Below are 23,338 nucleotides of genomic sequence, written 5' to 3' on the forward strand. Positions count from 1 at the left end.
AAGACCAATCTATAGTGATACAAACTTGGACGAAAGGTACTGGAAGACTCTGCCAGTGATCAATCAAACTGGCGAGCCACCACCCACAAAATTACAATCAATTTTGAGGATGCTTGGTGCGAGAAGTTCTCTGGTATCAGAGATCAGCGCCACAGAGCATCAATAGCATGGATACAAACTACAAACTTTCCATGCTCCTACTGTGCCAGATCCTGGAGGCGCAGGATTTTGCAGTCATCTCTGAAAACACAGATGAGTCACCACAATGAAACATTTTTTGGAACACGACAGACTACCAATATTGAGTTTTAACAAAGGTTCAAGAACTTCTGATATTCATACGGACATTGAATCAAAGGTGCTGATTTCAAATCTGCAGTTAGTTGAGCTCTTTGATATAAAATTTAACTGTGATGCTGTAACACACATATACACATACAAACTATGAACTGGGGAGAACTTGAATGCCTACTAGACACTATCTTCGAGTGTCTAAGGTCTCTATGTAAAGGAGTTTGACAGGACAACATATCATGATGATACTTTTCCCTGAAACTTAATCCTGACTAAATATACAAAATAACATAGTATTCGCAGCACAAATAACATCTCCTCGGTATGGCTAACCAACACTGGCTTTTATGAGGAATGGTGCACCTTCTGCAAGTGATGTTTCTTCAAGTAACAGCATGAAGCTGGATATTCCACCGGACTAGATGAATTCTTGTCCTGGAATCCAGTAGGACCAAGACACCACAAGAAAGACATGCTACAACATATTTGAATGGTCAATTGGGCAGATGAAAATTATGTTCCCAACATCTTTACTAACTCAATGTTTGAGATGTAACGGAGAACTTTACTGGAATATTCGAATATCTATAATAGAGATCAAGTGTTAGCCCCAAGAAAGAGGCTCCATTGATTTTTGGAAATTTCGACTCAAGTAAAATGAAACACTCAAAGGGGCAACTTTGCTTTATTTTTATATATATGTGTAGATTATTAATATATATATATATATATATATATATATATATATATAAAAGCAAATAGTTAATAAAACATGTTAAAAAAACACTTTGAAAAAGAGTTAAAAATATATTTAATCTGAAAAGGAAATGCTTCCGTTTCAAATTAAATATGTTAACTCTTTTTCAAAGTGTTTTTTTAACATGTTTTATTAACTATTTGCCCTTATTATAAGCTCTATCACCTATTTGGTTTTATCGAGCTTTTACATCTGGTTGAGATTACTTTATAAATATTAATTCTTTAATATTTATAATATTACTTTAGTTTTACCATCTTGGATCATTTTGGTAAATTTAATTGTAATTCCTATTTTATTTTATATATATATACACATATATATATATATATATATATATATATATATATATATATATATATATATATATATATATATATATACTAGCAAAAGTACCCGTCGTTGATTGGGTTCAAAAACAGCCAACAGAAAATGGACTCTGATTTATGAAAGTATGATAGGTTATGAAAAGGAAGGGTTGTAAAGAGATAACTTCGAATTTGGGGGTATCAAAACCAAAGCAAAATATGATGAAAGTAAAAATAGAATAGATAAACCCCATAATTTATTATACCATACCTGTTTACACTGAAACACTTATCACAGTATTCTGTGGATCTATATTAAAAAACCTTGTTAAACTTTGTGACATATTTCAATTCTTTGAAGGTCAGGCGCGAACGAACACCCCATGACTTTATTATACCATATTTCTTCAAACTGAAACATAATTATCAAAGTATACATACGCAGATAGATATGAAAAGTCTTTATTAAAGTTTGTGCCTATTTCCATTCTATGGAGGCCAGGCACGAACGTAGACCCCACAATTTTATTATACCATCTCTATTTAAGTTAAAACATACTTATCAAAGTATTATTATGTACATCTATATCAAAAACACTTGTAAACGTTTTTTTTTATTTTTAAATCTTTTATTTCCATACTTTGTGGACCAGACGCGAATGCAGACTCCACAGTTTTAATGAACCACCGTTCTGCCAGATCAAACCTACCCATTTCTGTGTCCTGATACATCTTCTATCATTATATGCAATCAGTTTTTTAAAATAGTCAACCATATAGGAGCCTATTCGTGACCACACATACACACACACATTCAGCTTTATATACATATATATATATATATATATATATATATATATATTAATAATCTCTATATATATTGCTTTATTTATATATATATATGTGTAGATTATTAATATATATTAATATTCTACACATATATATAAAAATAAACAAAAGTTTCCTTTGAGTGTTTCATTTTACTCCAGTGCAAATTTAAGCTTAATGTAGTGTAACTGTTTAAACAAACTATACCTCATTTGATTGGCCTTTTATTCTTCTGTAATTTAATCACGTCAATTAAAAAAAAAATAATAACTTCAAGTTGAGGAGGCAAAAAGAAAGTCTGCACAATGGAAAATTGTTATTTAAATGTAACTTTAGGACATTAATGCAACACAAATGCAACAGGAACTGCAATTTGATAACATGCAATCTCTTGGGAATTCCTTGAATTAGACTGCAGCAATACTCTGGGGAAAGGGCATCCCACTTTTCTTTTATTTTTGTCCAAAGTTCTTCCAAATTTTAAATTTTATCATTGCGTAGCTGTTGCTGGATATAATGCCATACGTATTCGATAGGAACAAGGTCTGAAGATTGTGCAGGCAATCCAAAACTGAACCTCCACCTCCATGCAGCGTTGAAACTGAGGACCTAGGATTAAATTCTTCGTCTTTCCTTCGACGGATGTATTGCCTACCATCACTGCCTAGCCTATTGAAATTGATTTTTTCGATTAAAAGCACTTTTGACCAATATGAAGAGTCATGATCTTCACTACATCTGATGAAGTCCAGATGGCGCTTTCTGTTCTTTACAGAAATCATTGGCTTGCATCTTGCAACATATCCTTGCAAATTAAATTCCTTTAATCTCTTCTTGACAGTAGAAAGAGAGCAATTTTTAACAAGATTGCACTGTTGTTGGATTTGGGGAGCTGTTTCAAATCTGTTTCTTAGGCTGCGGATATGGATAGCATTGTCTTCCCTGTTAGAAGTAACTCTAGTACGACCAGATTTAGGGGCATCACAGACACTACCGGTGTTTTGTGCTTTTGCACAGTCTTTCGTATCATTTTCTCATCACATTTCAATCTGTTGCCGATTTATCGATTGGATAAACTAGAAAGGTGGAAATTAATGAGCTCCTGACGATCACTAAGAGAAAGTCGTGGCATATGGACTAAATGTTACGTTGCATAACCTGGAACAACAACCATTACCATTATAGATGCTTTGTTGCCTGTTGGTGGATATTTTAAACTGATTTAGGGGCGATAATTTAAGCTGGTTTTAAGCGAATTTGTTGCTGCAGACTTTCTTTTTGCCTCCTCAATTTAAAGTTATTCTTTTAAATTGACGTGAACACTAGAATATTTCAATTAAAAGTCAAATATGAACATGTACAATTATAAAGGAATAAAAGGCGAACCAAATAAGGTATAGGTTGTTTAAACAGTTACATTAAATTTAGCTTAAATTTGCAGTTTTTGAAAAAATTACAAATCCGGACTTTCTTTTTGCTGGCACTGTATATATATATATATATTTAAGCGGTCGGGTTTTGATCCTGGCTTGAGGCAGTTGCCTGTCTAGCCGCACTGATGAGTTGTGATACAGTGAAACAGTACTGTATGTGGATGACTATAATGCCCCCTATCTTGGGTTGAGCATATTGGGAAGTGATATACAAACTGCCATTAGCATATTAAGTGACGCTCTTTGTGTAAACAAATTGAGTGGAGGCATTTGGACGATGTCTAAACATCGTTAATTCATTACCCACATAGCAGCAGCCGCATAACACAATGAAAAAAAGCCTTGACTGTCGTTTGGACGGTCGGGTTTCGATCCTGGCTTGAGGCAGTGGCCTGTCTAGCCACACTGATGAGCTGTGATGCAGCGAAACAGTACTGTATGTGGATGACTATATATATATATATATATATATATATATATATATAAAAGTGAAAGTGTCTGTGTATCTGTGTATCTGTGTGTCTGTATGTCTGTGTACATTTCTCGATGCAATAACTCTGTCAATTTTAGTCTACAGACTCGAAATTTGATATACAGGGTACTGAGATTTGGGTAAATCGATGTGATCGGTTTTCGGCCAGAAATTTGGCGATTAAGGGGTCAAAGTTCAACGATTTGACCTTTGAGAACTCTACCAGACTCCTCCGACAATTTTGAGTCTATGCACTTGAAATTTTAGATATAGGTTCCTTGGACATGGATCTAACTTAATAACTTGATTTGAGCCCAAAACAATAAATTTTAAGGGGTCATATTAGGGGTCAAAGTTTAAAAAAATTGACCTCTGCGGTCTCTTCCAAATTACTCAGACAATTTCTGGTCTAAATATTTAAAATTTTACATAAAGAGTATTCAGAGATAGGGCAAGCCTTTTCATCAGTTTGGGTCGAAAATTTTTAGTTACCAATATATAAATGTATGTATGTATGTCTGTTTACATGTCTGCCTAAAACCTTCAATAGAGGCGGCGGATTTTACCAAGATCAGTATCGTTTTAAAGTTCGACCTTTCATACGACAAATATCGAAAAATTGGTTAAAAACATTAATATCTTCCCCTTCAACTAGGCACTTTTCTACAGGGGGGGGGGGGCACTTTTTACGCCGATATTTTTTAAAGTTATCTTCTCCTTTAGATTGCCTAGCCTTAACTTTAAAAAATGTTGCTACAGGTTTGGCAGTGGTCGTAACAGCATAAGCGTTAGGTTTTACCCCGTTCTTTTCCTCCTTTGCGGTATGGGTTCAAGCCTGCCTTCCTACTATCACTTTTTTTTTTTTTTTTGCTCAACATACACATCCAAACACCCGGGCAACGCCGAGCACCCATGCTAGTATAAATATAAAAGTGAACATGTCTGTGTGTGTGTCTGTGTATCTGTGTGTCTGTGTACATTTCCCTATGCAATAACTCTGTCAATTTTTAGTCTACAGACTCTAAATTTGATATACAGGGTACTGAGATTTGGGACAATCGATGTGATTGGTTTTTGGCCAGAAATTTGGCGATTAAGGGGTCAAAGTTCAACAATTTGACCTTTGAGAACTCTGCCAGACTCCTCCGACAATTTTGGGTCTACGCACTTGAAATTTTAGATATAGGTTCCTTGGACATGGATCTAACTTAATAACTTGATTTGAGCCCCAAACAATAAATGTTAAGGTGTCATACTAGGGGTCAAATATTTTTTAAATTTGACCTTTGCGGTTTCTACCAAATTACTCAGACACTTTCTGGTCTAAACATTTGAAATTTTACATAAAGGGTATTCAGAGATAGGGCAAGCTTTTTCATCAGTTTGGGTCGAAAATTTGAGCTACCAACATATAAATGTATGTATGAAAGTTTTGCATGTCTGCCTAAAACTTTCGACAGAGGCGACGGATTTTCACAAGATTAGGATCGTTTTGAAGCTTGACCCTTCAGACTACAAATACTGAAAAATTGGCTAAAAACATTAATTTCTTCATCCTCAACTGGGCACTTTTCAACAGGGTGGGGTCGCTTTTATATATATAAAAAATGAACTTGCCTCTGTGTGCGTCTGTGCGTGTATATTTCCCTACCAAACTACTCTGTCAATTTTCAGTCTACAGACTCGAGATTTTGACATAAGGGTTATTGAGATTTGGGAAAGTACTTTTAATCAGTTTCCGGTCAGAAATTTGGCTGTCAAGGGATCAAAGTTCAACGATTTGACCATTGAAACTCTACCAAACTCCTGTGCCAATTTTGGTTCTAAACACTTGAAATTTTAGATGTAAGTTACTTGGACATGGATTAAACTTTTTAATTTCATTTGAGCCAAAAAAAAATAAATGTTAAGAGGTAAAAATTGGGATCAAAGTTAAAAAAAAAATGACCTCTGCGGTCTCTACCAAATTACTCAGCCAATTTTTGGTCTAAACATTTGAAATTTTACATAAAATGTATTCAGACATAGGGAAAGCTCTTTAATCGGTTTTTGGTCGCAAATTTGGCTGTGAAGGAAACAAAGTTCAAAAGATTTTAGCTTTGCGATCTCTAGCAAACTATTCAGCCAATTTTGGGTCTAAACATTTGAAATTTTACATAAAGGGTATTCAGATATGCAGCAAGCTTTTTAATCCGCTTTTGGGCGAAAATTTGGCTGCCAAGAAGTCAAAATTGAAAGAGTTGACCTTTGCAGACTCTACCAAATTCCTCCCCCAACTTTGGGTCTAAACACTCAAAATTTTAGATGTAGGTTACCTTGACATGAGTCAAACTTTTTAATATATATATATACATATGCACATAAATTTATGAACAGTACAATGGGCCCGGAGAAAGCCAGGCTGAACTGCTAGTATATATATAATTTCTTAACTTTGGCATTAGTTGATAAAGCCACAAGAGCTATCAATTACGGTGGCTGCTGCTGTTTCTAAGGAAATATTCACCGATTTAGCTAACATTCATCTTTTATGACGTCATCCATTTTCAAGTAAATAAATATGTATTTGATGAAAATTATTGAAAAAATATTCGAAGTGATGATTGTTTTGGATAAAATAAAATACCATTTTGAAAATATAATGTGAAAAGAATGTGTTCTATTTCAGAACAAAAAAACGGCGTTAACATTCAAAATGTGTATAGCGTTGCGGCATGTAGTGAGATTTTTTAATGTTATGTTGCCGTTAGACATTTAAAAAGAATATGATGCAATTTCTGTTCTTTTTTTATTTTTTTTTTATTTTTCTTCATTTGAAGGTTGTAATGCTGGGTATGGGGCAGCCAAACCAGCTGCCAACATTGCCCCGCTTTTCATTGAAACCAACCGAGAGCTCTTTTTAGTATCCTCGCTGTTCCCTTAAGTACAATTGTCTGGATCTCTTTTGCACTTGGTTCACCAGGAATATTAGTTAGGTAGGACTGCAGGTTCTTCTTCATAAGCCCTGTGGCACCTATAATAACTGATATGATTGATATCTCCTTAAGATTCCAGTTTCTTTTCATATCATACATGAGACCTTGGTATTTGGTTCGTTTCTCCCCTTCAGCCCTGTTCAGACCTCCATCATTAGGAACACTCACTTCAACCAAGGTAGCAACTCTCTCTGACTTATTCCATTTAACTATGTCAGGTTTCACAGCAGCATTTTCAAGGCAGGTAGCTGTAGGGATTACATGGTCATAATGTATGGTATATGTCATCTCCAACTGTTCTTTCAGGTTGATGTTCCCAGGACTTGCTGCTACACTGGATGTTTAATTTTTTACAGATGGTCCAGTGGATGTACTTGCATACTCCATCATGTCTCACTGTATAGTAGCCGCGCCCTAGAAGAACTTTGCAACTTGATATGAGATGACCAACGCTTCTTTTTAGAATGAATGCAGCCATTATAATTCAAATGTTGGATGTGTAATATTAATGAAATGAGTGTTTCTTTACTTCTATTATTGATTTACTGATGAAAAATATTGAATTAAAGAATTACTTTCCGTGGTGTAAGTTAATCTGTGTCTAAATTTTAAGTTCTGTTATTTTTTATAACTTTACTGATAAAAGGGATAAATTGTAGAAACATCCACATTATTTAATTGTATTTAAGTATGCAATCAATCTATCTATCTATCTATCTATCTATCTATCTATCTGTCTGTCTATCTATCTATCTATCTATCTGTATGTCTATCTATCTATCTATCTATCTATCTATCTATCTGTCTATTTATCTGTCTATCTATCTATCTGTCTGTCTATCTACCTGTCTATCTTTCTATTATCTATCTATCTATCTATCTGTCTGTCTATCTGTCTATCTATATGTCTGTCTATCTATCTGTCTGTCTGTCTATCTATCTATCTATCTATCTATCTATCTATCTGTCTGTCTGTCTGTCTGTCTGTCTATCTATCTATCTTTTTATCTGTCTATCTATATATCTATCTATCTGTCTATCTATCTATCTATCTATCTATCTATCTATCTATCTATCTATCTGTCTGTTTGTCTATGTATCTGTCTATCTATCTATCTGTCTATCTATCTATCTATCTGATACAGGCCACATCCCCCCTCCTTATTACATGAACGATGTCCAGCGTCTCAAACTATTCAGTGCCTGCCAATGAGAATTGTGGCTGGCCTCAAATGTCTATCCTGTGAGCAATGTTTAAAGGCTCTAACTATTTTTTCCCTTGAGCACAGGAGGCTATGAAGTGATCTCATCCAAGCCTACAATAATTTCCGTGGATGGTGCGGCCTGAGCCGGGACCTGTTCTTCACCTCTGCCCAGATCGCTGGCTCTGTGGGCACATGAAAAAGGTCTACCTTCAACATTTCCGGAGGCTTCGACGCCAAGCAGTATTTTCAGTTCGAGTGGCATCTCCGTGGAACCAACTACCTGATGAGATTGTAAACCAGCCCACACTACAGGGCTTCAAGGCAGAGTTGAAGAGATGCAGGTTTTTTTCTGTTGTATAGTTTTTCTTTGTACATAGCCCCCTAAATTCTCACTGATTTGTCCCCCTTGTAAATGGCAATCGCTTGTATGTTTATTCTTTGCCAATTAAGATGAATGAATCAATCAATCACAAAGCTTTTTTAAAAATGAATTTGATGAGTTTAGCTTGTTTAAAGTTCAAAGAATGATCATGCTGCAATGAATGAAAGAATCATGCATTAGAGAATTGCTATATTTTATATCTCTTTTATGTTTACTAAACCTTTTCTTTAGTCCACGTTGAGTTTCACCAACATATATTTTATGACAATTATAGCATGGGACAGTATATATAAATACACTAGATATGGATTTGTTTTGGAAATGCTTGTTTTTGTTTTTAATGTTTGTTTTATAGTTTGTGATTTGCATAGTGTGTGATTTGTATTATTGAAATTTCTAGTTTGTTTAGAGTGTTACTAATTATTGAATTATTGACATGGATGGGTAGAAGAAGATGACTGTTTATGAGAGAAATGATTTTTGCTTATTGTCTCTGGAAAATATTTGTGTGGCTTTTTTCTTTGCTTTTAATATAAAATATCTAGGTTTTACAACGTATTCACAGATTTTGTGATGTTCATCGCAAAACTAGTTACAAAAATGGTTACATACATTTTTACTCACACCAAAATAACCAAATAAAAACAGGTGTGATAATCAGGTTCTTCAGAATTTGTAGTCCAGAATATCTGGCTAAAGAATTCAAATAGATCTCGGCCTGCCAAGCCAACAGGTCATCCAATGAAACTTCCTGATATTTGCATATTAGTTTCGAAAAAAGAACATTTTATTAGTTAATTATTTGTTGTTACATACCTGAAATATTTCTGATGTTGGACATTTTTTATTTCAAAATCATTTGAAGTATTTAATACCAATAAAATGCAACAAAATGTCGCAATGTGTGTCAGATCACGGCTTCCACTTAAAACAATTAAAGAATGGTTATACTTAATGGCAGATACGGACACATGAACTAGTGGCAGATGCACTAGCCCAAATGTTGCAACAATACTCCATGCATGGGCGAATTGTGGCTTTGTAGAGATACAGGATACTCTCAGGTGTGAGTAGTCTTCTAGCTCGATAGAGGGAACCCGCCTTCTTTGCAGCAACCTTCGCAATGTCCTCTATGTATTTATTTATTTAGTCCATATTGCCTGTGAATGTTAAGCCGAGTAGTTTGAAGAAATAATTCCCAAGTAGGGTTTTATTTGTCATGGATATCAGTGGTTGGAGAGGCGTCTTGTAACTGATTGGATGCATCAAACCTATATATATATATATATATATATATATATATATATATATATATATATATATATGATGAAAATAATGGAAATAGCATTCCGACAAAATATTTTATTTCTCTCTCTCTCTCTCTCTCTCTCTCTCTCTCTATCTCTCTCTCTCTCTCTCTCTCTCTCTCTTTATATATATATATATATATACACTGAAACTGGAAATGATTTCATTGAACTTGTTATTTGAAACAATTTGGACGATATTATAAGGAATATATACCTTAATAATATATATTTTTTTAATATAAACTCAGAAATACACATACCCTACCCCATACATTAAGAAGAAAGAACAAAGGCAGCATTATATATTTTGAAATTTTAACTGCTATATGTCGTTTAAAAAAATCCACTCACTCCATACCATAAACGCTATACACACTTTGAATGCTAATGGCTATTTTTTTGGAGGGGGAAATAGAATAAAAGCATTCATTTCACATTACAAACACAACAAATGTATGTTCAAATTTTGTATTGGTATTTTGATTTTAAAATCAATCATCCTGAGGAAGTCTCGAAATAAAGATGAAACGTCATTGATGAACATGTAAATTTTGGTTTGCTCGTTTTTTATCTATCTATCTATCTATCTATCTATCTATCTATCTATCTATCTATCTATATATATATATATATATATATATATATATATATAGAAAGAGAGAGAGAGAGAGAGAGAGAGAGGGTGGGGAGAAGAGTTTAAGAGGGATAAAAAATATATATTTATTTGAAAATGAGTGACATCACAACAAACATAAATAAAAGGAGAATGATGAGAAGTAGTGAGAGAATACAAATGATACAATTAAGAGAAAGAGAGGACGAGAAAAGGAAGGGAGAGACAGGGTGAGAAAGGTGAGGGGGAGAGGAATAGAAAGAGGGAGAGAAGGATAAGAACGGCAAAAAAAAAAAGAATGATTATTATGAAAAAAAAAACAAAAAAGCAAATATATTTACTTGAAAGTAGATGACGTCACAATATGAGTTTTATTCTGTTAAATGTTGCTCAAATCTACCATTCATTTCTCATGATGTCCTCCATTTTTAAATACATACTTTCTTGTAAAAGCATAATTATAAACCAATGTCTAAGTTAAGAAATTCTATAATAATAATAGGTGCAACAAATACTGATCCAACGGGTCACGAGTGGTGTAGTCTACTATTAAAACTCTGATGATCTTGTTTGTCGCCGTGCACACTGAATGGTGTCACAAAAGGCAGATAGTATAAAGCAGTAGTCCTAGACATATCTAAAGCCTTTCACAGGATTTAGCATGATGGTTTTCTCATGAAAAATAAATCATATAGTATTACTTGACGAATACTAAACATAATCAAATTCTTTATAGATAAGAAAAAAATCTAAGTTGCCCTTGATGGTCGTAACTCAAAACAATATGATATAAATACAGGTGTGCTACAGGGTCGACCCTTGGGCCTTTATTATTACTGATATTCATAAACGACCTCTCTGATAAAATTGTCTCTGAGATGGGTATATTTGCTGATGCAACCACGCTCTATAACAGACACGAGGAGAAAACAAATGAACATATATCTAAGGAAATGGCTAAAAGCTTAGAGGAAGACCTCCAGTCTGTAGTGGAATCGGGCCGTAAATCGATGGTAACACTCAATGCTGTCAAGACTAAACTTCTTTCCTTTCATAAATACGTACAAGAAATCTTCTCAACCACTGGTTGCCATGGTTACTGATACACTACCTAAAAGTACTTTGTTCAAACTCCTCGGCTTAACATTCGCAGACAACATGAATTGGAACACATACATTGAGGACATTGTCAAGGCTGCTGCAAAGAAGGTGGGCTCTCTCTACCATGCTAGAAGATTCCTCATACCTCAAACTATCCTGAACCTCTACAAAGCTATTATTTGCCCATTCATGGTGTATTGTTGCCACGTCTGGGCTGGTGCATCTACCACTAATCTCTCGCTCTTAGACATGGTTAAAAAAAGAGTTACCAACCTAACTCTTTGGAATGTTCACCAGAATTTGAATTAATGCTTAGGCTCTTCCTAATCATTCGTCCGGCACTAGCAACAAAATTTCAACCTCTGCTCCATCGCCAAAATGTGGCATCTCTGTGTCTATTTTACAAGTATTTTAATTTTTTTTTAAAATTTTCTTCCTTTGAAGATTGTAGCGCTGGGTATGAGGCAGCCAAACCAGCTACCAACATTGCCCTGTTTTTTATGGAAACCAACCGAGAGCTCCTTTTAGTATCCTCGTTGTTCTCTTAAGTGCAATTGTCTGAATCTCTTTTGCACTTGGTTCACCAGGAATATTAGTTAGGTAGGACTTCAGATTCTTCTTCATAAGCCCTGTGGCACCTATAATAACTGGTATGATTGATATCTCTCTAAGATTCCAGTTTCTTTTCATATCATACATGACACGATATTTGGTCTGTTTCTCCCTTTCAGCCCTGTTCAGACCTCCATCATTAGGAACACTCACTTCAACCAAGGTTGCAACTCTCTTTGGCTTATTCAATATAACTGTCAGGTTTCACAGCAGCATTTTCAAGGTAGGTGGCTGTAGGGATTATATGGTTGTAATGTACGGTATATAAATCATTTCCAACTGTTCTTTCAGGTTGATGTTCCCAGGACTTGCTGCTACACTGGATGTTTACTTTTTTACAGATGGTCCAGTGGATGTACTTACATACTCCATCGTCTTGTGTAATAGAACCTTGCAACTTGATACTAGATGACTCAAACTTTCCAATGTGCTCTGATGAGCTCAAAGAACTTGTACCCATGTGACATAAATACCCTCGACTAATCGAACAAACATCAGAATTTCACGCCTGCGCTGTGAAGATCTCTAGATCCTGGAAACTCAAATAGTTTTTCCTTGGAACTGCTAGACTTTGGAATTACCTCCCAAGTTACTTCTTCCCTGATGTACTGACATATAGAATTTCAATTGTAATTTGAACAGACATCTCCCTGCTCAACTCCCTGCATAATATCCATGTAAATTTGGTCCCAAATAGTAGCCCCTTGCATCAAAATGGCGCAGTACCTTCTTTGGGGTGAAATGACAGTAAAAACAATCTTAAATATATAATAGAAAAAGAGTGGGGGAGGCTAGAATGTGAGTGAGGAAGAGAGAAAGAGGAAATAAAGAGGGAAGAGGGTGGAAGAACGGATAAAAAATTGATTATATTTAGCGTTCAACTAAACTTCAATCTATGATCTATACTGAGGACTGCTTTCCAACTGACTACAACATGGTCATCTTCAAATGCAATGTAAACAAGTTTTTATTGAGCAGTTCCCTTAAATATTCAAATTCTACTCAACTTCCAACACTATCAATCACTCCGCTGTTGTCTCACCAACCATCTAACACTTATTAACCCTTATCCTCGAGTGTGTTTCATGCCTTGATAAATGGTTACTTCCATCTAAAACAACAGCAAAAAAAAAAAATACATTTTGGCAAAGGGGCATTAATTTTAGAGGAAACAGAGAAAGATTGGATATTTCTTATCTTGTTATTTGTGCAGATTTTGAATCAAACGTATCTAAGTGTCCGCTTGGCTTTGGCCAGAACATGATGCCAATTACTGAACCATGCCAAGCATCGCCTGGAATTAACTCTTAACAAAAGTATGAAACAGAAAAATGGAATTATTTAATTAATTGGAATTTTTTATTGAGATGAGAAATTTGTATTATTTATTTGTTTATTTATTGCGGACTATTATCCTCATCTTCGAGTTGTTGTTAACCGCTATCTTCAGACAATTCTCACCTGGAACCGTACAGATTCAGCGTCTCTATCCATTGCGGCAACTGACGAAGGCCTGAGTAATAATTGGCCGGAACGTCGTGAAACAACAACTAAAATACGAGGATAAAAGTCCACAATAAATAAATAAATAAATAAATAAATAAAAAACGTAAATTGTAAAAAAAAAAAAACAAAACAAACGACCTACCGTAATTTTGTTTTAATATTCATTTAATGTTTTATGCTAAACATTTTTTTATGCAGGGAGAGGGTTTACTATAATCATAATTTTGTATTTTTTATTTTCATTTTTGATAGATAATGCTTTGCGAACAAAAGCTTTTTTTTTTTTTAAATGTATTTTGTGTGTTTTTTTATTTTCAAGTTTTCCTTTTGTTCAAAATTTTTCTCTTCAAAGAAAATTGTAAGAAAAGGTTTTTAAAAAGGTCCAATTGTTTTTTTTTTTTTTTTTTTTTGTCCAAGAAATTTTTAAAAGGTTTGTGCACCTAGAGCCATATCCGTTGCTTACGGACCCTCTCTTTGCAACAAGGCATCTAACGTCACATGTAATGCAATTCTTTTTGGGATCCGATTAATTTCCTATTTTGACACAAAAACTACTTTGAGCGTCTGCAGTTGTTTGTCTAATATTGATAACTTCATAATGCTGTTAGTCTGCACGCTTTTCATGTAACATCTACTTTTATTTTTGTTTTTTTTTTTTTTTTCTTCTTCAATATTTATCTGAAAGTCGTCTGCTCGTTGATTGGCATCAAGCAAACCTAACGTTCCATGTTCCGGGCAAAGCTGAGCAAACACTTAGATACGCCCGCTTCAAAATGTGTACAAGTACTCTTATCTTAACCAACCTGACTAGTCTCATCTCTGAAAGGAATAGAGTTAGTCATTTTCACAATACCTTATGGTTTCTATCCTGTATTGTTTGTCCATTCCCACAATAGTGAGATCAGACACAAGGTTGAGCTGCCATATGCACCAACGCATAAATTTGGACAATTACGTGTCAAATGATTATTATCAAGAAAGAAATACATATTTTTACTTGAAATCGCATCATAAAATTGTTTCAAAAGTTGACAAAACTTATAATTTATGAAGAGTAGAAAATGGACCTTGACTTTACTTTCGACAGCCTCATAACTCCCATTTCCTTTATTTCCCTTTAGTCCTTACATTCCAGGAACGACATTTCTGACAAAGGGAAAAGAATTGCTGTTTTCTGGGTCCGGATCTGAAATTTTAGATGTAGGTTACTTGGACATGGATAAAACTTTTAATTTGATTTGAGCCCAAATCAATAAATGTTAAGGGGTCAAAATTAGGGGCAAAGTTAAAAAATTTGACCTCTGCAGTCTCTACCAAATTACTCAGCCAATTTTTGGTCTGAACGTTTGAAATTTTACATAAAGTATCTTAAAACAAGCTTTTTAATTGGTTTTCGGTCAAAAATTTGGCTGCCAAGGAATAAAAGTTCAAATGATTTGACCTTTGCGATCTCTAGCAAACTATTCACACAATTTTGGGTCTAAACATGTGAAATTTTATATAAAGGGTATTCAGACATGCAGCAAGCTTTTTAATCAGTTTTTGGGCGAAAATTTGGTTGCCAAGAGGTCAAAGTTGAAAGATACGTTTGAAGCCAAAACAATGAATTATTACAAAATAAACTGTTATTATACATAACGCAGAACCCAGAAAGACTAATAACCGCAGCAAGAGACACTGTAAAAATGAAGAAGACAAACAACAGACAGACAATGGCTAAAAAGAGAACAAAAAAATTGGAAGCTACATGGACGATTTTTAAGGATGACAAAAGATGAGACTCATTTAGGAGACTTAAACAGAGAAATTGAGTCAGTAATAACAGCCACACAAGATGCGATTAGAACCAACTATATCAAAGCAAAGACCTACAAGACACACAAACAAAGCAAATGCAGACTTTGTGGACAAAGAGACGAAACAATAAATCATGTAATAATTGAATGCAGAAAACTAGCCCCAAAAGAATATAACAATAAACATGACCAGGTGGGGAAGGCAGCACATTAGGAACTATGCAAACTATTGCATTTTGAACGCCCAAACAAATGGTACAAGCACAAACTGGTAGCAGTACTTAAAAATGGAAATCATGAAATCCTATGGGGATATGGATGCACAAACAAATGAACCCATCCAAGCAAGGAGACCAGATTTCATAATAGTTAACAAGAAGGAAAAGTACTGCCAGATTGTAGATGACCACGGGATGAAAAATGAAACACACAGAATTAGCCAGAGAGCTCAATGGGGATATGGAAGATGAAGAAAGTCAAGATAACACCATTTATCCTAGGTGCACTCGAAACAATCCTGAAAAACTGAACAAAAGAATGAGAGAGATTATAATCAAAATACAACAGATAGCAATAATGAAAACAGCTGAAATATTAAGGAAAACCCTTGAATGCAGAGACTAATACACATGAGCTGCAAATGGTAACTGACCATATAAAAATTGCATCAGAAGTAAAACAAAAAGATAGAGGAACACCACACGGAACCAAGAAAACTGAAACTGTATGAAAACTATGAAAATGTAAATTAACATTCCCCCACGACGAACAAAAATAAAATTAAAAATTTTAGTGCCAATATCAACTGGCACAACACCAAATAGTCGTGAAAGGGTCAAGGAGGATGGAAAGGCAGAGGCAGAAAGTGCAAATCAGACCTCCACTAGGTGAGGACTGGGACCTTGGGTAGGCTTGTTGCCACCCAAATTCCAGTGAAGGCCAATGGTCATTGCCAGCCAGAAATCAATGGTAAACGGCTGTTGCAATAGTGAAAATTCATTTACAAAGGTTATCGAAAGAAGTGGAAAAGGGCTGGATATCTGGGGAGACTTGTTATCACCCAGACTCCAAGGAACACTACAGATTATCAGTGAGTAATGTCTAATTATGACCTGTGTGAGAAGAACTCCTTGTGAATAATAATAATAATAATAATAATGATAATAATATACGGGTATATACATCATAAAGATTTTTTTGTGTTTTCTGTTTTTTTTTTTTTTTTTTAAATTAGGTTGAACTCTAAATAAGAACCGATAATTTGATCTGCTCATTGTGAGTGTGTGTGCTAGGCTACTGTTTGAAAGCAGACGCCGTGAATAAATTGAGCCAATGAGAAGGCGATTGCCCGAAATCTCGCCAAGTCTCGTCCAACTTCTCGCGACTTCGGCGTTTGTGTAAACACAACAACAACAACAACAACGAGCAGGTTAGGAAAAGATGGCCGCTCACACAGTTTCGACCTCCTCTTCGCTACCCTGCCGCTTAATGGCCCAGGTACTTATACTACTAGCCTTCCACTCGACGAGCGAAGCCTTCAAAGGTAACTCAACCATATTCCTTTCTTTTCTCCCCCTTTTTTTTAATAAAAAAAAAAAAAAAAAAAAATGCAAACACAACATAATCTCCTTCTCTCTTTTTTTTTTTGTACCTTGTTTTTTCCGACAAAATTTACAAAGAGCGAAAAAGTGCGATCTTTTCATTCATTCATTGTGATAAGAAAAAGAAAGTTTGCTATTATTTATTATCTTCTAATATCGTCGGCTGCTTTTTATATTTAAAATTCGTTCATATTTACGATTACTTAAAAATATCGTTTGTTTATTTTTAATATTTGCCCCTTTTAAACGAAACAATTGCTGGGTAGATTTTTTTTCGCTCTTTTTACGCAAAATTTTTATTTACTTTTGAATTAGCATACAGTTTTTTTTTTCGTTTTATGATTGGAATAAAATGGATATTTTTTAGAATTGGAATATTTATTTTCTTTTGATCTAATTTTTTTTTTATTGTAATTTTAATCTTTAACTAAACATGAAATGGATGGATATCTTACCATTTATTTTAAAACAAAACATGTGTTTTATTAAAAAATGAAAATAATTTACTTATTAATATTTAGTTTTTAAAGCTTTATCCATAGTTCTTTGATGATTTTTCTTTTTTTTTTCACGTGTTTGTTATTGTTTATTTTATGTAAATACAAAAAAAATGTTTATTTTATTTTTATTTTTTTTCAACTTTTCAAAGATTACTTGTAAAAAAAAAAAAGGGGGGGGGGCACCGAAATGTTTTCACTTCTTACAGTGTCGGTTCCGAGTATTGGCGAATTCCGAATCAATCCCGAAATGACCGAAGCGAAGCAAGCGGTGTACGATTTCAAAACCACACACACACATACGCACACACAAAAGCGAGGGACAACACTAAGGGTTCAGTTAGTTAAATAAAATATATCCTATCAAAAAAAAAAAAAAAAAAAGTTGAAAAAAATTCCAATAAAAAAGGTGGCTTTCAAATTGTATATGGCTTCGGCAAATTCCGGGACCAATTCAGTATTCTCCGTAATTAGGACTGACTCTAAGAAATCCACTGAGTGCTCATTCCTTACAAGTGCCTTTTTTCAAACAAAGATCTGAATTTAATTTTAAATTTATAAGCACTTGTTCAATGCTTATAAATACAATCTTTGCCAATATAAATTCTTGGTACTAGTGCATCATCCGGACGTAAATAATAACGTTATTATTTAAAAAGTCATTCTTAACATGGGGAGGGGAGGGTGTTTTGTGCCTATTCTATACTTTAACCTTATAATTGAATAAAAAAAACAAAACTTTAATTAAATTTGGAAATACGATTTTAAAAATAGCGCGGCTGCACTAGCACTAAATTCTTTTATTTTCACAAATTGGATAAAACAAAAAACAAAAAGGATAAAAACAACAAAAGCTTTTAGACTGCGTTTTAAGATTGTAGTATTTTGGCAGTTCTATTTTTTTTTTTAATATAGGATTTTCAAGTTTTATAGCATCTTTTGTTAGGCGAAGTACAGAATAGTTAAATCAAATCCTCTTCCCGATGTTAAAATAGGTTTCTAAATAATGTTATTTCAGCATGGTCCATAAATTGCAAAAATTATTACACTTGCCCTTGCACTCCAATAAATGTTGTGTACATTTGCCCCTCTCCAAAAATTGAATTATGAAATAAGGATAATCTTTTTTTTAATTTTTTCTTCAAATTTTTATTTCTGAGATACAAAAAATTACCAAAACTTTTAAAAATAGAGTACTCATGCAGAGAGTGATCCGTACTGAAATAACGTTATTTAAAAAGCCATTCTTAACATGGGGAGGGGAGGGTATTTTGTACCTATTCCGTACTTTAACCTTACAATTGAATAAAAAAAGCATATAAAACTTTAATTACACGTGGAAATACGATTTAAAAAAAAATAGCGCGGATCACTCTCTGCATTAGCACCAAAAATAGTTTTGTCAAATACAAACTAATACAAACATTTTTGGGTACTAGTGCAGTAGTGCACTTATTAATCCGTGCTGAAATAATGTTATTATTTAAAAAGCCATTCTTAATATGGGGAGGGGGTTACCTAAAAAACAAAATTTTAATTAAACTTGGAAATACGATTTAAAAAATAGCGCGGATCAGTAAGTGCACTAGCACCCATTTATTTACTGAACGAGTCCCTGTTTAATTCAAACAAAATTTTGTATTTATGCAGAATACGGAACGTGCTGAAATAACGTTATTACCCATTCTTAATATGGAAAGAGTAGAGGGCGTTTGATAACTAATCTGTTCTTTCGCCTAATAATTAAGTAACATATCGTAAAACTTGAATTTAACTTTAAAATTCAGTACTTGTGGCTTAAGTATGGAGTGTGCTTTTTTGTTTGTTTTAGATAGGATTTTCAAGTTAGATTCGATTTTTCCAGTATCTTTTGTTACAAAACGCCCTACTATGTTAAAGTTAATATTTTAACACGGTCCGTATTGTGCATAAGTATCACATTTATTTATTTATTTCACAAAAAAAAAAAAAAAAAAAAAAAAAAACAACAACAAAAGGAATGCAGTAACTTGGGATCTGCCTTCGCGATTCTCGTCCATAAAACGGAAATACTTTTTATTTCATATTTTATTTATAACTTTACATTTACAGTAAGTGGTTCCTTATTATTCCGGGATTAGTTCTATAAATTTACCGAGGTTTTATAACAAATATCACTGAATTTTCATCCCTTAGTACAGTCTTTGGTCCCCACTCTAAAAATTTATGAAAAAGCAAAAAAAAAAAAAAAAAAAAAAAGCAAAGAAATTAATATAGTGTGTCAAGACATCAGGTTCTTTCTTTAATCCCTGGCAACGTCGGTGTTTTCCCGCCTATGTGTTACCTGAAGTTACGTAAGCACCTGTTGGTAAAATCCTAAATTAAAGAGGAAAAAAAAATCCATGAAACAAACATCAGTTTCAGTTCCAGATTATTTCAGTCTTAATGCTTAAAGTCACTAAAGTTGATTTCTAGTTGCTTGCATTTTTTGGAAGTTGTATCTCCTGCTTGATACGTTGTTTATATTTGATGAAAAAAAAAAGACCCTTATCAAAACAATTCTAAATATTGAATTACTTGACTACTTACTTCTCGTGTGTCAGAAGCCATTGTTGAGATTTTTTGTTGTTTTTGTTACAAAGGAGTCACCACTTATCAAGGCTTGGAGGCGAATCGAGGATAAGGATTAGTAAATGTACAGTAGTCAATGGGACAATATGTTCTCTATTGGCTGAGGTGTGTGGTCCTGGTCCTGTGCAATTCTAGATCCATCCTTCCAAGTTTTGCCTTTCCATGCTTTGAGAAGAAGAGGTTAATTTATTGGTAATTTCCCGAACCGCCCCTGCCAGGAAATGCTGATGGGTCTGTCCAGGCATTTCTCGCAGGCTAGAGCCCCCTTTCCTCTAGGGCGCTGGCTTATCAAATCTCAATTTCTTTAACTTGTTACACTTTCTCGCCGTAGGAGAGAAATGTCTCGCCTCTACGTAACTTACACGTTGTTTTTTTTTTTTTTTTTTTTTTTTACTCTTAACAGATTATTTATTGAAATCAAAAATACGATATCGTGTAAAGTATAAAAACAATGATAAAAAATTAATTACTAAATTAGATCTATCCGAATGCATCTTTGTTTTTTCAATAAGTCGGACATTTATTTGTAGTTCAAATAATGAATGATTTCGCGACTCTGGGTAAATTTGAAAGGGATTTTAAAACAAATTGTCGAATGTATTGAAAGTTTTGGGGAACTATTTTACATCCCTAGATTGTGTAAATAGATTAAGTTTTTTTATAATGAAGTGGATAATTTCTATTTTACCATTAGTGACCATACCATATTGTAGTAATTTAAAACTCTTATTTAAACAAAAATATCACACACACACACACAAATAAAATGACTAACGATTCCCGGGCGACGTCAGCAGGGTATTACATTAGTACAACTAGTATAAAAAATAAGTGCAAATCCAGATTCCAACCTAATCTAAAAGAAAAAATGCATAGAATTTTTTTTTTTTTTTTTTTTTTTATGATTTACGTACCTGTTACGGAATGAAATGTCACATTCCAAAAATTGCGTAAATTGATCAAGTAGTTTTTAATATAGAAAATATCATTTCGTAATAATTTTAATAGAAAATCGTAAGCATTACAAGGCTGATATTGATCTATTCGAATTTTGTTGTCTCATGGTGGATCGAAACACAACGCCTCGTTTCCTTATAAAATTTGATTTATAGGTAGTTAGATACAACGTGGGGCAAATACAGCTATTCCAAAAAGAATTAGAATAAAATAGAAAATGTCTTGGTCTAAAAGGATTTCTTTAGTTGACCTATAACGACAGAAAAAAAGTAAGTATACTGTCAGCTGAGAACAGATACTTCACTTTGCTTCATTGTTTGAATCGCTTCTTCCCTATTTCGCTCGATTTTCGTCCAAATTTTCAGATAAAATTGTTTTTCTGAAACTGTTGTTAGGTTGGTACAAAAATGTCGGTTTTGGACGTTATATATATATATATATATATATATATATATATATATATATATATAAAACATTTTTGCACCACTCTAATATTTGTTTGGAAATAACTAATTTTAGAATCTAAATTTAATTGAATTATATAATCGTCATATTTATTAAAAATATTTACTATTTTTAAATTTTATGATACCAAAAATCTTTTTGTACAAAAATAAACCTTGAACTTTTCTTTTTACACGAAAAACAGGTTGTAACCGAATTTAAAAAAACAAAACAAAAAACAAACAAAAAAAACACAAAAAAAAAAAAAAACACAAAAAACAAAAAAAAAAAAACCCACATTTAACAAACTAACAAATGTTCGGAAAAATATGACAAGTAGAAATGTGGCTATAAATGTTAAAATTAATCTATTTTTAAAAGTGAAGTATTTCGGCATTATTTCTATAACTTAAGCTGTTTTAATAATCGTAAAAAATAATATGCACCTAACAAATTGAAATGAAAACTCGTCCATAGAAAATTATAGCCATCATTTCTATAAACATGTCGAGAAATAGGCTAGCTAAGGAATAACGATAACTTCAGTTACAGATTCTTTTGACTAAAATAAAACGGAAAGCGTCGTTTCAGACCAAGAATTTTATCCAAACTTGTCGAATACCAGGTAAAATGTGCGAGGTATTCAAACTGGCTTTATAGTACGACTGAAGTTAAAAACAAGTTATTTGGGTATTATTATACAAACACCGTGACAGCGAATTAGTAAAATCTTTTACGTAGTATTCTGTTACGTTTCGGTGTGCTGAACACGAATCTGAAAACTGGGTTAGGGTTAGGGTACATTTTTTTCTACTAATTCGCTGTCACGGTATTTGTATAAATTTACCGTTATTTGTACATTTTCTGGACATTTAACAGCATAGATAACAAGACGAAAAAGTGGTAAAAAATAAAATAAAACAATTTTATAACAAATAACATGTTATCAAAAACAAGGTAGATTACTTTTCTACCTAGCTGGAATAAGTTTTAGCATTTTTTTTTTTTTTTTTTTTTTTTTTTTACGAGAGTACCCAGCGTAGTATAACCCCACCCCAACCTCCTCATGTTAAGAACAGTTTTCGGAACAAACACCCCCAACCTCAAAAGCCGTTCTTAACATTAGGGTCCAAAAAAAGTTTTCAATCTAATAGGTCTCATTTTGTCAACTAAGCCCCAAAACCCTGTCTCATCGCCGCAAAATGTTGCATAGTTGTGGCTGTTTTACAAATATTTTAATCGAATGTGCTCTGATGCACTTGTGGCACTTGTGCCTGCTCGACGTACATATCTCCGACAAACTTGCCCCTTCATTGTTATTTCTTCCCTCGAACATCTAGACTTTGGAATTCCCTTCCCGCTACCTGCTTCCCTGACTGTATTGATATGCAGAAGTTTAACTGAAAGGTAAACCAACATTTTGAGCATCTTTTCTAGGCCTCGTCTCAAATAGTAGCCCCTACGTCCAAGTTGACGATATGCCTTGTTAGGGGTGAACGTGAGTAAAGGAAAAACAAGTCCGGCTTAGTAATACTTGATTTGGGTTAGTGAAGTGTGTGTTTCTGTATTGCTACTCCATCCACACACAAAAATAAAATTACATGTGCGTTGTGTTGTATTATCTCATGGTAACATAA

The 23,338-nt window shown here is 33.6% G+C and overlaps 1 protein-coding gene across 3 annotated transcripts in view; it reads left to right on the forward strand.

Moving 5' to 3' along the window:
• Positions 1-16,963: 16,963 nt before the first annotated feature.
• The window catches only part of LOC145263179 (plexin domain-containing protein 1-like), a 280,632-nt gene continuing 274,257 nt past the window's right edge, over positions 16,964-23,338 (forward strand). For 2 of the 3 annotated variants that reach the window (XM_080120225.1, XM_080120226.1), the window contains exon 1: positions 16,968-17,135. In XM_080120225.1, the coding sequence (XP_079976351.1) occupies positions 17,033-17,135 (103 nt within the window). In that variant the 5' untranslated portion in view covers positions 16,968-17,032. Of the gene's footprint in view, positions 17,136-23,338 lie in introns of all 3 variants that reach the window. The other variant, XM_080120224.1, reaches the window with a different exon arrangement.

This window comes from Euprymna scolopes, chromosome 38 (genome assembly GCF_053919585.1).
Source record: "Euprymna scolopes isolate OS-2025 chromosome 38, ASM5391958v1, whole genome shotgun sequence".
Taxonomy (NCBI): domain Eukaryota; kingdom Metazoa; phylum Mollusca; class Cephalopoda; order Sepiida; family Sepiolidae; genus Euprymna; species Euprymna scolopes.